Source organism: Sylvia atricapilla, chromosome 21 (genome assembly GCF_009819655.1).
Source record: "Sylvia atricapilla isolate bSylAtr1 chromosome 21, bSylAtr1.pri, whole genome shotgun sequence".
Taxonomy (NCBI): Eukaryota; Metazoa; Chordata; class Aves; order Passeriformes; family Sylviidae; genus Sylvia; species Sylvia atricapilla.
In genome coordinates this window covers 4,082,627-4,097,234 of record NC_089160.1, presented here as the reverse complement: position 1 = coordinate 4,097,234, position 14,608 = coordinate 4,082,627, and the positions used below count along the sequence as shown (strand labels likewise).

The following is a 14,608-nucleotide window of genomic DNA, read 5'->3' as shown; positions in this document are numbered from 1 at the left end:
GTGTTTCAAAAGTAGACACTGGTGAGACTTCTGGTACAAATGAAAAATTATATTTTAAACACACTGATCAGGTCTTTGATCTCTGAAATGTAATCAATCCTTTTTTTTTTCTTCTCCTCCAGATCAGCTCAAATTTTAGCAGTATTATTGCAGAAAAGCTGCGGTGCAACACCCTGCCTGACACGGGGAGACGGAAACCCCAGGTCAATCAGAAGGATAACTTTTGGCTGGTGACAGCACGTTCTCAGAGTGCCATAAACAACTGGTTCACAGATCTGGCTGGAACTAAGCCCCTCACTCATCTTGCTAAGAAGGTATGTTACAGGAGAGGCAGCCTAGCAGGGCAGAGAATTTAATCTGTGCTTGTTCCTCGAGGTTTTCTTAAGATCTTTACTGTTTGGAGAAGTTTCTTGTCTATATGTCTTGTGAAGGTTTCAGCTTGAAGAGTGAAGAGTGGATGTAGGATTTGTAGTGCCATGACTGTAGTCTTCCACACTTCGAGAACTGGTCTCTTGTCTGTTATTTGGTGTTGTGTTCAGCTTTGCTTTTTGGCTTGTGGGACACAACTGATTTATTTAAGGTTCAGTTGTTTTTTGGAAGAGAAGCCGCTATCGCCTTTGGTCTGTTGTTTAGATTAGGACATTTCTGTTGTGGAGAGTTTTCAAGTTCTCCAAATAGTGAGAATTACTGAAAATAATCACCTAAATGACTTGCCAGACTTCTGTTGCAGTAAGATGTTACTGCTTTTCAGCAGAGGAGAGTATGTGTGCTATCACTTGGTCTTGGCCAGGCTACAGTGTTTCTATGTCTTGGAGTCTAGGAGTAGATATTTCCCTTCTAGCTGTAAATTCTGTAGAGTAAGAAAGAAGGGTCTTAGATTTTTTTCATTTTTTCAGGCCTAATAGCAAGGGAGATAGCTCTCTCTCTCTCTAAACAAGACACTGTGGAAAAAGCATAACTCCCAGTTGCAAAATGGTATGAGTCATTCCTGGGGGGAAAATAAAGCAATCAGATTTTCCTAGAATCTGACTCTTTATAAACTCAGTCCATCTTTGCATTTTGGCTGTCAGCTTCCTGAGGTCATGGTGAAAGCTTGAACCTTTCAAGGTTTTCCTGCAATAAGCTCCATCCCTTTCATGAATTTCTGTGTGAAAGTGTGAATGTCAGTAGCCAAGTAGTCTGACTTGGAGGCATCAGCGAATAATTGGGAAGATTGTAGGAAACATAGCAGGTAAATGAGCATCAGTAATTCAGATACTTGAATATACCTGCCAAATGGGCCTGTTTTTTGTGAATTTTTTTCATTCCTCTGTGAAAACACACATACTTTTGCTCTCCAAGAGTATTGTGTGGAAATGAGCCCCACAGCTGTACTTTTCCTGGTTATTCCTGGTTATTTCCTGTTATTGCTTCCTGGTTTATAGTCCTGCAGCCTGATGATTTCACTGTATCATCCTATGTTGTATCTTGGATTAATGAATTCCTTCCTACTATGTACTCAGTTCCTTGTTTCTCGATATCTTCTGTTGAGTATTCATGATATTGTGAGACTCTGTAACCACTTGGTTTTGTATACAAAGTGAAGAGTCCTGTCTGCACTTTGTATGGCAGATACTCTGTTACTGCCTCAGTCCTTAGTCTGTTACCTTTCATAGCTCTTTATGTTCTCTCTGGAGGATAATCTCCCAGATGTTTGCAGGATTCAGGGCATGGATTTACAGTGACATAATTATATTTTCTGTCTTCTTTGAATTTGTTTTGTTTCTGTTTATACTGAAATGCAGCTCTGGTAATGTAGCTTTCTGACTACAGGTGAATTTTAGCAGCAGTTTTTTTTAGGTAGAGGTACTGTGTTGGTCTGTTCCCTTTTTACCTTTTCCATGCTTACAGCAGGTATAGCTACTTTAGCTGCTTCAGTTTTTATTCTAACTGCTTGGTTCAGTTTTCCCTCTCCATTTCATTTCAGGTGCCCATCTTTAGCAAGAAGGAAGAGGTCTTTGGTTATTTGGCAAAATACACTGTTCCAGTAATGAGAGCAGCGTGGCTCATCAAAATGACTTGTGCCTATTATGCTGCCATCACAGAAACGAAGGTGAAAAAGCGTCACGTCATTGATCCCTTCATTGGTAAGCACTCTGTGTGCAGCACTGGGTTTGTCCATCACAGCTGTTTCCTTCTCTAAGCCTGCTCTTGATCAGTAAGAGGTAGCCTGGAAATCCATGTAAATTTGTTTCCTGCTGCTAAGTCCTTGGGTTCTGATGTGAGTAACTGTCTGAAAATCAGGCTCACCTGGGAAAGTACACTGAAAAATAAGTCTTAGCAGCCATGAGTATTTCCTGTGAGCCTTCCTTTTCTTTCTCTCTGTTAAGTTCTACTGAGCTCCTTTGCTGCCTAACGTATTTTTTCTTACCATATAAAGACTGTATATTTGCAATTTAGTGATGACTGATTAGCTCCTTCCCAAGTGAGTATGTGTATTTCCCAGAGAATTTTGGTATGTCTGTGTTTACAATTTCATTAAGCATTACTGGATCAAACATCCTTTGCATCCCGGCCTGCTCCAGATTGCTGTGGTCTAGAAGAGTTCCCCTGATAGTGTTCTGGTTTCTTTGGCTTTCCACCTATGCACCATCCTGCTTTTTTCCTGCTCCTCTTTGCCACAGTGCTCACTCCTAACCTGTTTTCTCCAGAATGGACACAGATCATCACCAAGTACCTGTCAGAGCAGCTGCAGAAAATTGCAGAGTTCTACAGACAGCTCCCAGGGCAAGGCTGTGGTTCACCATCGGGACCAATGCCCCAAGAGGTGGAAACAGCTTTGAAGCAGTGGGACTACAATGAGAAACTGGCTATGTTCATGTTCCAGGTGAGGGACTGGCAGGAGCTGCTGGGTTGGTATGAGCAGAGGAGGGCAAGGGGAGTGGATGCCAAGTGATTTATTTCTGCAAAATGCTCTCATTTCTGTGGATAGACCACTAGGACTAGATGCAGTTTTGAGCTCGGTAATAGGTCAGGAGTAGCACAGAACTGTGAAAACTTCCAGAGTTATTTCCAGTGTTGGAGTGCAAGCTGCTCCTACTCTTTCTTACCTTAGTGATGGTTACTTCAGCTTTCATCCATTTGCTCTTTTATCTGTGTGCAGGATGGCATGCTGGACCGGCATGAATTCCTGACGTGGGTCCTCGAGTGCTTTGAGAAAATACGGTCAGGAGAAGATGAATTTCTGAAAATGCTCCTTCCTTTGCTGCTGCGGGTGAGAAATACACTCTCAGCTTGCTTTAGGAGACTGACTTTTGCTTTGGCCATCCCCTTCCTATTGTCTCAGGGGATAATGAGTTATTTTTTACCAAGAACACCAGGCAGTGTACCTATGAGCATCCTTCTTAGCTCATGCAAAGATGTCTTTTTAGTCCTGCTCTTTTCCAGTTTTATTCTCCTTTACTCTTTTTCCCTGCACTCAACTTGGTAATCCCTACCTGTGCCACAGCTGTGATAGTTCCACTGGTTGTGCACCAGTGCATGGAAACTGCTTTTTTCTTCCTTTTGCTTGCAACAGAGTCTGGGCAAGCCTCTGAAGCTCTGGGAAAGCTGGGTGTGAATGCATTTTCATACATTAAGTCATTGCCAGAGGGTATTTCAAGGGTTTTTCTGATGCTTACTAGCCACTGGGTGATCCATGATGCTAAGGAGCTCGCTGTAAAAAGGAACTGCCTCTTCAAGGCAGTGTAGTACTTTGGGAAGGTCAGGGTATTTTCTTGTGTTCCTTGTGACAAGGATGTTTGCCTCTCCTTCCATCTTCCCTGCAGTACTCCGGAGAGTTTGTGCAGTCTGCGTACCTGTCCAGACGCCTGGCCTACTTCTGCACCCGCAGGCTTGCTATGCAGCTGGATGGTGCTGGTGGGCACCCACCACACATCCTGTCTGCCCAGACAGGGAATGCTCTTCCTTCAACTCCCACCCCTCAGCCAGCTGCAGGGAATCCTCCTCCCAGCCCTTTCAGCGACTTGTTACTGTGCCCCCAGCACCGGCCAGTGGTGTATGGGCTCAGCTGCATCCTTCAGGTAGGTTTAAGTGATGGTGATTCTAGGGTCAACAGGGACAGTTTGTGTGCCATCACAAAAAAAGCATTAGAGTCTGAGTCAGCAGCTTAAGTACAGAAATATCAAACCATGATTGTCTTTGGTTATGTGTTACAGAGCTGTTGTCAGATGTCAGGGTTGTAGCAGTGCCCTTGACTGACTTGCATAAGAAAAATGGGTTGGAATAGAGCCTTTTGCTCTAATCACAGGTGCTTCACATGGCTGGGAAAGCTTTACAAAAGAGGGGATGAGAAAGAAAGGGTTATTTCCTATTGTGTATAGCAATAGCAGGTTGTCATCCAGGAAAGGAAGTTACGCCAGTAATGAAAGTGCTTTGTAATTTTGTTAACTCTTAAAAACAAACATCCCCTCATCAGAAAAAAAGTTCCCACAGAAAACAAACAAACAAAAAAACAAACCCCCAAACAAACAAAAACACCCCCACACCCAAACAAAACAACAAAAAACCAACCGAACAACCAAAAAAACCCACCAACCCACAACCAAACAGCACAGACAAGAAACAGCCCCTCCCACTTTATGGAAGAATGTAGTGGTTTAGGAGTGGTAGCAGGCTGTGAAAACGAGCTACTCTAAACTCATAATCTTTATAGGTGATTAAACATTGCAATAAAAAGGCAAGGTTGCCAAAGCCTTACTGATAGATGTTTGAAGTATTGGTCCTGTTGTGACACTGTGGGATTCAGTCCTTACTGTCCTCAGGTCAGAGGCAGGCATGTTCTGTTCAGTGTGTGCATTCATTCATGATTGTGTTTTTCTCCTTCAAGAGGAGAGTGACTAGGTGAGGTGGGTCCATGCAGAAGGAGTGGAGATTGTTTCTTCAGGGGAGAAGAGACTTTTAAAGCAGAGAAGGTTCCAGAGAGTGCAGGATGGAGCAGGAGTTGGAGAGGAAGAGAGCACAAAGCTTGGGAACCTGCTGTTCAAGAGAGAAACTTGAGATGGAGGAGCCCTGGCAGGATCAAGAAGCAGCCAGCCAGCTCTCAGAGAGAGAAAAACAGAAAAGAAAATTCCTATAGTACAGTTGGCTAGAAGTAAGGATCTTTCTAGAAGCAAGGGAGAGCAATGTAGGCTTATAAATAAACCCTCTGCTTTCTTATTAAATCTTGTTTGCTTTCTGTTGAAGAAATGTAGAGGTTTGGTTTTAATTTTCTATGTGATAAAACATGTCATTAATATAAAATCTTGTATTTGGGGAGCTTACTTTAGGGAAAAGAGATGAGCATATACACCTCAAAAGTTTGGCTCATTTGGAGTTCGGACACAACCTGCTTAAAAGGTTGACATTGGTTAATGGTAGCCTGATCTTTAGTATGTCTCAGTGGAAACAGGTGCATTTCTAAGAATTTTCATAGTTCTAAGAATGTACATAATTAACCTTTGCTGAAATGCTCTCAATATGAGCAGATTTTTTGGTTCAAGTGTCTAAAACAGCTTTGTGAGCCAGAAACTAAGGGAATAGCATAGGAATTGTTTAGTCAGGTTTTGTCTGTGTTTATGTGAGTGTACAAGATCATAAAAGGATGAGACTGCATATTGCATAGTATTGTTACTATAATAATCAGATTTATGATTATCGAACAAAACCGTTCCATTAATTTAGGTCTGTTACCTCATATTTCTTCTCAGACTTCATACTTGGTGAGAGTTGTAAGTCACCAGTGTAAATGCTGCTTCTGGACCACGAGGGTTGGATTATCTGTTGGAGGTGTGAGTTTGTGTGATCCAAAGGGCCCTTAGAGCTTAGAACAAAGAAAAAAAATGCTGTATAGAGGATAATGAGTGTCTGGGCAATAGATTAAGGTAGTGGTTAGTTCTGTAGAAATGTAACTTAATTGTTTGGACTTTCATTTGCTCAGTGATACTGACTTTGCTGTCTGTTGCAGAGTATAATTCTGTGTTGCCCCAGTGCCCTTGTGTGGCATTATTCCTTGACTGATAGCAGGATAAAGACTGGCTCTCCATTGGACCACCTGCCTATAGCCCCATCCAACTTGCCTATGCCAGGAGGGAATTCAGCCTTTACACAGCAGGTGAGCAGCCTTCAGAAAAGGGAGCTCTTGTGGTTTGGGATAACAGCTCTATCTCAGCTCTTTCAGGATTTTCTTTTCATGTTGTGTTATAAGCAGATCTGGAGGTGCTGTCTCACTCCGTAGCAATTAAGTGCTCTCATTCTGCTGTAAGCAGACAGTGATGTCCTTGGAAGATGGGCAAAATCTAAACCTTAAATAAAATTGCTGTCAATCTCTTTGTTTTCTATAATTTTGTTCACAGGACTTCTAAAGCATCCTTTTGTATGTTTACACAAGTCCATTGTTTCTAGGTTCGGGCGAAGCTGCGTGAAATTGAGCAGCAGATAAAGGAACGTGGCCAGGCTGTGGAGGTTCGCTGGTCATTTGATAAGTGTCAAGAAACCACAGCAGGTAAGTTGCTGTAGGTTAAAATTTCTTTATCCCCTGATCCATGTGCTACTCTGACAATACTGTCTGGCTATTCTTTTTCATTTTTTCCTATTTACTACTGTTTGTGTTTACTGCCAGCAGTTAATGGCTTTTTCTTTCCAGAGCAAAATCTTATGAGGGTCCATTTCTCCAGGTATAGGGGTAGTTTCTTTACTGGAAGCCCAGGGGTGGGCCCATCTATTTCTTCCAATGTCATTGCCTGTCACTAGAGGGATAGAAGAGACAATAACCTCTGTTCCAGAATCCCTTGCTAGCAGTTGATCCCAAGGTCCTGAAGTCCTTTTTGACTGTTTTTAGACTACACTTGCGACTTCATCTCCTTCTACATGGGAGACCAGTAATGGGTTATAGTGTGAAGGCTGTACCAGGCTGGGAAGTTCTATGATTTCATGTCCTTAACCTGGGCCCCAGGAATACATCAGAGTTCCCTTAGAGAAGGATCCAAATCTGGCATTTGGATAAAGGGTCCAAACCCTGTCTTCCACTTAGAAGAGAATTGCCTATAGCTACAACTCATCTTTTCTTCCTTGTGGAGCTGGTGTCGATACAAGGTGAAGGCCTTTCTGACCTTTGCAGCATGTCTGGTGTTGCTTTAGAGTGTATCATACCAGGTGACAAATACACATTTCTCTTTTCTGTTCTCTTCTAGGTTTCACTATTGGCCGTGTCTTGCATACATTAGAAGTTCTGGACAGTCACAGCTTTGAAAGATCTGACTTCAGCAACTCTCTGGATTCCCTGTATAACAGGATATTTGGGCTGGGCCCGACCAAAGACAGTCATGAGGTGCTCTGAAACTTTGCTGCTGGGCCCTGGTCTTGGATGTGGCCATGTTCTTGTTTATATCTTGTTTATATCCCACTGTTACTGTCCTGTGTCTGCAGAGAGCTGACTAGGTAGTGGTCCTTGGCCAAGAGACATGATCTCCATTGAAAAGGATTTCACACAGCCTTGTTAGGGAGGTACTAAAATGAGAAGGGGAGGTGGTTCTGTGCTCTAGAAAGTCCAACAAATACATGTAAGCTTGAGAGAATTCACTGATGAAAGACATCAGTCTGCATATCAGATTGGTGCTAGAGACATGTTATGCCAGTACTAGCTTGGTCAAATTTTGGGCTGGCTGCTGATTCCTGAGAGCTCACAGTTCAGGCCCCTCTTAACGTGAGAAGTGATGTATTTTTGAGAAGTTGTCTCTTACTCAGTGCTGTGATTAGCACTCTGTAGATATGCTGCTGGAAGAGAGATGATTTTCTGAAGGAGAGTCTGGAGATTTGTCAGGGCCTGTGGACCTCGTTGCAAAATGGAGTCAAATCAGGAGGACTCTAGCTTGACATCTGTCCTCCCTGTTAGGAGGAGGGGAATGTAGCAGTCTTGAGGCTCTGTTCTATGGGGAGTAGACCCACTGTTATATCTGCTCCCCTCTTCTGCTTGGCTCAGGTTCTCATTGCAGTGCTTTCATCCCCCAGATCTCCCCAGACGATGATGCAGTGGTGGCCTTGCTGTGTGAGTGGGCTGTCAGCTACAAACGCTCTGGGCGCCACAGGGCCATGGTTGTGGCCAAACTGCTGGAGAAGCGTCAAGCAGAGATTGAGGCTGAGGTAGGTCCTTATTCCTGGAAGGCTGGGAGCAGTAAAGGAGAGCAGAGGTTACCTAACTCCAATTACACTGACAGGCAAAGGCTGATCAGTGCAGTGCCTCTTGTCACTGGTGCTGCTAAATTATGGCATTTGCTCCATCTGACCCAATGTAGGTCATAAATGAGCCTGTGGGATGGTGCATATCCCATTTCTTGGATACGTTTGAGGACAGCTGATTGCAGTGCAGAAGTGCTGACATACTTGGAGACTGCAGCAGCTTACAGAAACCTGTGTGGTGGCTTGCTTGAAAAAGCAAGATAGAAAAGCAAGATAGAAAAATTCTCTTGAAGACTGCTTTTTTGAGATATATGGATAGGAAGTTCCTCCTCTGTGTCAGCAATCAGTACTTTTTTCTGTTTCTGCAGAGATGTGGGGACTCTGAAGTTGTGGATGAGAAGGGCTCCATCTCCTCGGGCTCTCTGTCAGCAGCCAGCGCTCCTGTCTTTCAGGATGTCCTTATGCAGTTCCTTGACACTCAAGCTCCTATGCTAAGTATGTAAATAACAACTTGTGATCTCCCAGTTTCTAGCTTTCTCTCTCTTGCAAACTTTGAATTTACATGCAGTTCTCTTGTGTGTAGGTATTGAGTGTATCTAAATTCTCTAGCTAGCTTCCTTGCAATTCAGAGCTTATCTTGGAGAGGGAGGACGAGCAACTTGCAGGGCCAGATGACAGAAAGATGATACAGAAACACTTCTGTTAAGAGTATTGGCCAAGGATAAATGAACTAAAGAACTAAAGGGAGGTTTTTAACTGATGATAGCGCTCTGGCTCTCATGGGAAATGCTGAAACGGGTTAAGGGGGATAGGATAACAGGGTGAATGATGCAGGCAGCTGTTTGTACACCCAGGAATAGCACTTCTAGGCTAGAGTCCAGTACCTCTGGGCTGTGACACTGGAGAGCTTTTGACTTACTTGCTAATTTTTGAAACTGGACTTTCTGCTTTTACTCCGTGCTGTAATCTCAGAAGTGTGTATCAGTCACTGTGTTGATGTCTCAGGAAATGCTTTCCCGTGCCCTAGGTTAGGTGGCTGGTGTTACTTACAGTGGTGCAGAGCTATCCTGATATCCCTGACTGACTGTTATCCTTTCAGCTGATCCTGGGAAGGAAAATGAGAAGGTGGAGTTCTTTAATCTGGTGCTGCTCTTCTGTGAGCTAATCAGACATGATGTCTTCTCCCACAACATCTACATGTGCACGCTCATCTCCCGGGGTGATCTCGCCATGGATTCTCATGGGCCTCGCCCTCCCTCACCCTTTGATGACCCTGCTGAGGAGCATGACAGGAAGGAGACAGAAGGAAGCAGTGGCATCAAGCTGGAGGTAAGAGCACGAGCACCATCGCCCTTCTGTACATCTCTGTGTTGTGCCTGCCTGTTTTTGCCAGCTTTGCAGCCTCCTTGCTATTGCCTGCTGGAGGATGTACCACTGACTCCTGCCCTTTCTTCCCTCAACCTGTTTCCTTAGCATTTAAATTTAAGGTTATGTTCTAAGTGACTGGAAAGGACCTGCAGAAGGGTAGATAGGAAAATCTTGCATGGCTTAGTACAGAGGAGCATATCATGAGGTGCTGTGTGAAGCCTGTCCATAATATTTGAGGTGTATCAGGCTCCAACTTGCCAGGCACCACGGGTGTTGGTGGCATATTGCTGTCATCATCCAACATGGACGTCAGTGCTGTAGTCAACAAATATTCTCTTGTTTCTTGATGCATCACTGAGATGTAAAGCTGCTCTATCTGTTCCCAGGACACAGGTCTTTCAGAGCCCATGGACATTGACCACAACCCCAGCATGCTCTTTGATGACATGGAAAAGACAGACTTTTCGGTATGTTCCAGCATTTCCTACCTGTTACTCAGTAAGTAGGGTCAGTGTGTTGTGGTAAGCCCAGGAACAGCATTGTGCCTTGCTTTTGTGCATCTGCTGGAAGTGGCCGAGTTATAAGGCAGTTCACATTGTAAAAGGCCCATTTAATCTATTTATGTAGTTTGGTCCCAGTTGTTCTTGGGATCTCTATGCTCTGGCTACTGCCAGCCCAGTGTTTGGGCAGGGTAGGAGATGGGCTGCTTGGAAGTGGATGGGAAATGAATTGACCATGATGGCATCAGATTGGGAGTGACCAGTTGCAGACGTTTTCTTGATCCTGGAAGAAGACACTAGTTTACTTTATCCTACTGTGTGGCCTTCATTACCTCTTCAGGTTTACAGTTCTTCATATCTGGGCATAGTTCATGGTAGCAGAACACTTTGAAGCACTTAGTAGTAAAATCAACTTGTGGTGCTTGAGAAAGGCCTGAGTACCTATATCTGTCTAGCCATTTCTGACCTTTCAAGGTACATGTCAGGCAAAGTGTCATGTAAAGCTATATGCTATCCCAGGACCCTCACTACTCTGGAAGGGGCTGTTTCCAAAATTCTACGCCATCAATTTAGTACTCCTATAGTGTTGTTTCCTGTTGTGTTTAACTTAATACACAACATGGACCAGAAGCAAAAATTTGTATAGTCTCTTGGCGCATTACATTGGGTTTTGCCTTAAGAATTGGCTGTTTTTCCAACCATTCCTTTTCCTACTCCTTTTTAGGCCTGAGCAGAAGTATGTTCCTTCAGCAGTCTTTACTGTTGCATGACCATGTTCCCTGATTACATTTTCTTGTTCTTCTGTCTCCCCAGATGTTCTCTCCACCAATGCATTGTGAATCTAAAGCCAGCCCTTCCCCTGAAAAGCCAGATCCTGAAAAGGAAGCAAAGACTCTGCTGAAGGATAAGTCTGTGGAAGGAATGCTAGCATCCTTGTATGACCAGCCTCGGCATATTCAGTATGCCACACACTTCCCTATTCCTCAGGTACAAGACCCACTCCTAACTGCTGCCCTGTTGCTCCCCTTGTCATGAGGCTACTGTCTCTCCCTGCTGTGGCTGGGTAAGGAGAAGTCCTGCTTTTCTGGATGGCTCCTTACTTTTTCCCAGAGAAGCTTCTGAGATGAAGGCTTTCTATTTCTTTCAGACATCCAGATGTGGAACAAGATGAAATCATTCAGCCTTGTAGTTGCTAATGTAGTTATCTCTTTTGGTTCCCCAGGAGGAGTCATGCAGTCATGAGTGTAACCAAAGGCTGGTAGTTCTTTTTGGGGTTGGAAAACAACGGGATGATGCTCGGCATACGATCAAGAAAATAACCAAAGACATTCTGAAAGTCTTAAACAGAAAGAGCACTGCAGAGACAGGTTAGTAGAGCTTGAGATGCTCGTTTCTGAAGTAAGAGCATCTTTCCAGTTGGCTGATTCCCTTGTCTGGAGTCTCACAGTGAAAGGATTTTACACAATCTACCATGTCTGATAGGAGGTACTAGTGGATGAGTCTGGAATGGTGCTCTGTTTTCAAACGTACTAACCAGCAAGTAAAACAATTGGTTTCCTGCTGACAATGTCTGTTTAATTAACTTGTCTTCAGAAGAGAATTGAGTCATACAAGGTTCAGAGTGAGACCCTGGCCAGAACTTTGGCTTTTCATATTTTATTTTATTTATTCTTGTATTTAGATCCTTGTACAAGAAGCAGAAAATGCTTTGCCGATGCGTATTTGGTGAAGACTTGGCTAAATATATCATGCTGTTACACTTCAGGCATGTGCTAAATGCATAGGATAGGAAATTTGGATATCTGGGTCAAAATCAACAGAAAGCTGCTGATGTCCAACAGCTGAGAATCTGGCTACAATTTTTTCTTCTTATTCTGATGCCTGAAAGGTGACTTAAAATGTGGTAAAAAGATGATGCTTTAAAATGTGGAGTGCTCTGACAAACTTTTGTGACTGAGCATCTCCAGTCCAGAATGCCTGTTCTCATCCAAGAGTAGGTGTATCTCCAAATCAAGACAGAAGGATACTCCAAGGAGTACTTTCATTTGAGATAAACTTTGTTTGCCTTACTGTCATTTTTAGGTTAGGGATTCCTTAATTTTTTCTTTTTTAATTAAAGATAGTCCTTATCAAGGTCTAGGGCTCTGGCCTTTTGCCTATGCTACATGACAGGAGCTGATCTTGCTGGGGAACTGTCAGAAGCTGATGGTTGATGTTTAATCCTCTGGTGAGGAAAGTAGCCTAATACTGTTTTCTGATGTTTTTAACTTTGGTAGGTGGGGAGGAAGGCCAGAAGAGGAAAAAGAGCAAGCCAGAAGCATTCCCAACAGCTGAAGATATCTTTGCAAAGTTTCAGCACCTCTCTCACTTTGATCAGCACCAAGTCACATCTCAGGTATGAAAATTTGAAGACTGTTTTCTTTCTTGGGCTCTGACTGTGTCTCTTTGTATTACTGAGAGCAGCTTCCTGGAAGGAGATGAGCCTGCTGAGGGACTCTTGGAAGGAGAGAGAGACTCTGTGTTGTCTTGCACTTGCAGGTATCTCGTAATGTCTTGGAACAGATCACCAGCTTTGCTTTGGGAATGTCATACCACCTGCCTCTGGTACAGCACGTGCAGTTCATATTTGACTTGATGGAGTATTCACTCAATATCAGTGGTCTTATCGACTTTGCCATCCAGGTAAGGGCAGTGTGCTCAGGTGCTCCCTGGGGAGGGGTTTGTCCACCTGAGAGGCAGCAGATCTGTGCTGTGATAGTTGGCTTGCTCTGGTTGTCACTGGTGACCCTCTGACCTGTGTCATGGGGGTGGTCACATTATATGGTCATTGTGATACTTCTGGGCTGCAGCTGTTAGGAATAGGTTGTCTGTGACAGATAGTCTTGCATGTTCTGTTCTGAGGATTATTCTTCCCAAGGCTTTGGGCTTGTTTCCAAAGGACTTGCATTGCATCTCTGTCCCTGGTTGCAGCAGGGCCTTGTTCTGAGTGAGAAGGGGATTGTCTGTCCCTGGCACCTTGCCTACCTTACTCCCCTGGAAAGATCCTTGGCAGCTCATGCTGCCTTCTGGATCCTGCTAAAATCCTGTTGCTGTTTCTGCAGCCTGTACCAGGTGTCTCTTGAAGCCTAGCTGATGGAATTGTGGCTGTTAGCCTGGAAAGGATATCAGAGTTAGACTTATGCAAGACAGAACTACCAAACAAGCTGTTTAAAATTGTGGCCGTATCCCAATTACCCACTGATACCCAAGCCCTTGACAGCCCCTTGTACTGCCTGAGACATTTTGCCAACTGTTCTGGGGTACACCCCTAAGCAGAAAGTGCCTGGCAGTGCCTTTCCTGTCAGGTCCTATAGGCTGTGGGTTTGATGTGCCTCCTTCCTTTCTGACCATACCTTACCCCTGTGGCTGTTGAAGGGTTTTTCTGTCATTGGGTGCAGTTGCTGAATGAACTGAGCGTGGTGGAGGCAGAACTGCTGTTGAAATCCTCCGACCTTGTTGGCAGCTATACCACCAGCTTGTGCCTGTGCATCGTGGCTGTGCTGCGGCACTACCACTCCTGCCTTATCCTGAACCAGGACCAGATGGCTCAGGTCTTTGAAGGGTAAGGGCATCTCCCCGCTCTGTGTGTAAGGCAGCAGTGTGTATGCTGGGGGTTCATAAGGGGCATGGACATTTGTGTCTCTCTTAAAAGGAAACTGCATGCCTGAGGGTTCAGCTCGTTGTATTTTTTGTCTCTCTGCAGTCTGTGTGGGGTGGTGAAACATGGCATGAACCGCTCGGATGGCTCGTCAGCAGAGCGCTGTATCCTGGCCTATCTCTACGACCTGTATACCTCCTGCAGTCACCTCAAAAGTAAATTTGGGGAGCTCTTTAGGTAAGTCTGATGCAGCTGAGATGCAGTGGGTACCAGTGTAGCACCTTGACTTAAACTGTGCTTTTGATCTCATTTGATGGGATTGCTCCTGAGATTCTCCCAGTGATTCAGTGCATAATCTTGACTCTTAAATCATCATATTTTAGTAAATTGCCTCAGTAGTCCTCTGCACCTCCACAGGTGTGCATCCACCCCACTCCTGGAGTATAGATGTAGAGAGTTTAGTTCCTGCTAAACTGGTGACTGAGCAGCTCATCTTAAAAGTGGTTCTCTGCTCTATAGTACTCCTTAGGCTGTTTCTGAACCTGCTCTGCTTGGTTCTGGATTTGTTCTTGTGCTACTTTGCACTCTTTTTTCTGCTCCTGTTAGCTCTTTGGATTCTGCTTTGCTGATGTTGCCCCCATGGGCTTACTTTATGCTGTGGTCTTTTGACCTTTGCAGTTCTTATCTTGGGAACTGACCCTCCACTAGCTGCCTTAGCCACCCAGAGATGGAGTCCACAGATCTCCCAGGCTTTTTGCTTACCTGATCCTGTGAAGGGGTAATTCTCCTGACAGCCCTGTTTTCCAGTACAGTGCTTCACTTTGTCTTCTCTCTCAGTCCCTGCTCCCTTTTAATGTTTCCAGTGCAGGTGTGTTATGGGGACATCTGACCCTTGGTGTTACCCCTCCAG

The 14,608-nt window shown here is 44.3% G+C and overlaps 1 protein-coding gene across 2 annotated transcripts in view; it reads left to right on the top strand.

Annotated features, from left to right (window-relative positions):
- Positions 1 to 14,608, top strand: part of MED12 (mediator complex subunit 12) — a 35,145-nt gene that overhangs the window by 1,647 nt on the left and 18,890 nt on the right. For both annotated transcript variants that reach the window (XM_066334017.1, XM_066334018.1), the window contains exons 3-20: positions 123 to 314; positions 1,967 to 2,126; positions 2,691 to 2,866; positions 3,143 to 3,253; positions 3,807 to 4,061; positions 5,984 to 6,130; positions 6,421 to 6,520; positions 7,209 to 7,345; positions 8,026 to 8,157; positions 8,562 to 8,688; positions 9,293 to 9,522; positions 9,948 to 10,028; positions 10,875 to 11,048; positions 11,284 to 11,428; positions 12,338 to 12,456; positions 12,600 to 12,743; positions 13,499 to 13,662; positions 13,804 to 13,935. In XM_066334017.1, coding sequence (XP_066190114.1) covers positions 123 to 314; positions 1,967 to 2,126; positions 2,691 to 2,866; positions 3,143 to 3,253; positions 3,807 to 4,061; positions 5,984 to 6,130; positions 6,421 to 6,520; positions 7,209 to 7,345; positions 8,026 to 8,157; positions 8,562 to 8,688; positions 9,293 to 9,522; positions 9,948 to 10,028; positions 10,875 to 11,048; positions 11,284 to 11,428; positions 12,338 to 12,456; positions 12,600 to 12,743; positions 13,499 to 13,662; positions 13,804 to 13,935 — 2,726 coding nt within the window. The remainder of the gene's footprint in view (positions 1 to 122; positions 315 to 1,966; positions 2,127 to 2,690; positions 2,867 to 3,142; positions 3,254 to 3,806; positions 4,062 to 5,983; positions 6,131 to 6,420; positions 6,521 to 7,208; positions 7,346 to 8,025; positions 8,158 to 8,561; positions 8,689 to 9,292; positions 9,523 to 9,947; positions 10,029 to 10,874; positions 11,049 to 11,283; positions 11,429 to 12,337; positions 12,457 to 12,599; positions 12,744 to 13,498; positions 13,663 to 13,803; positions 13,936 to 14,608) is intronic.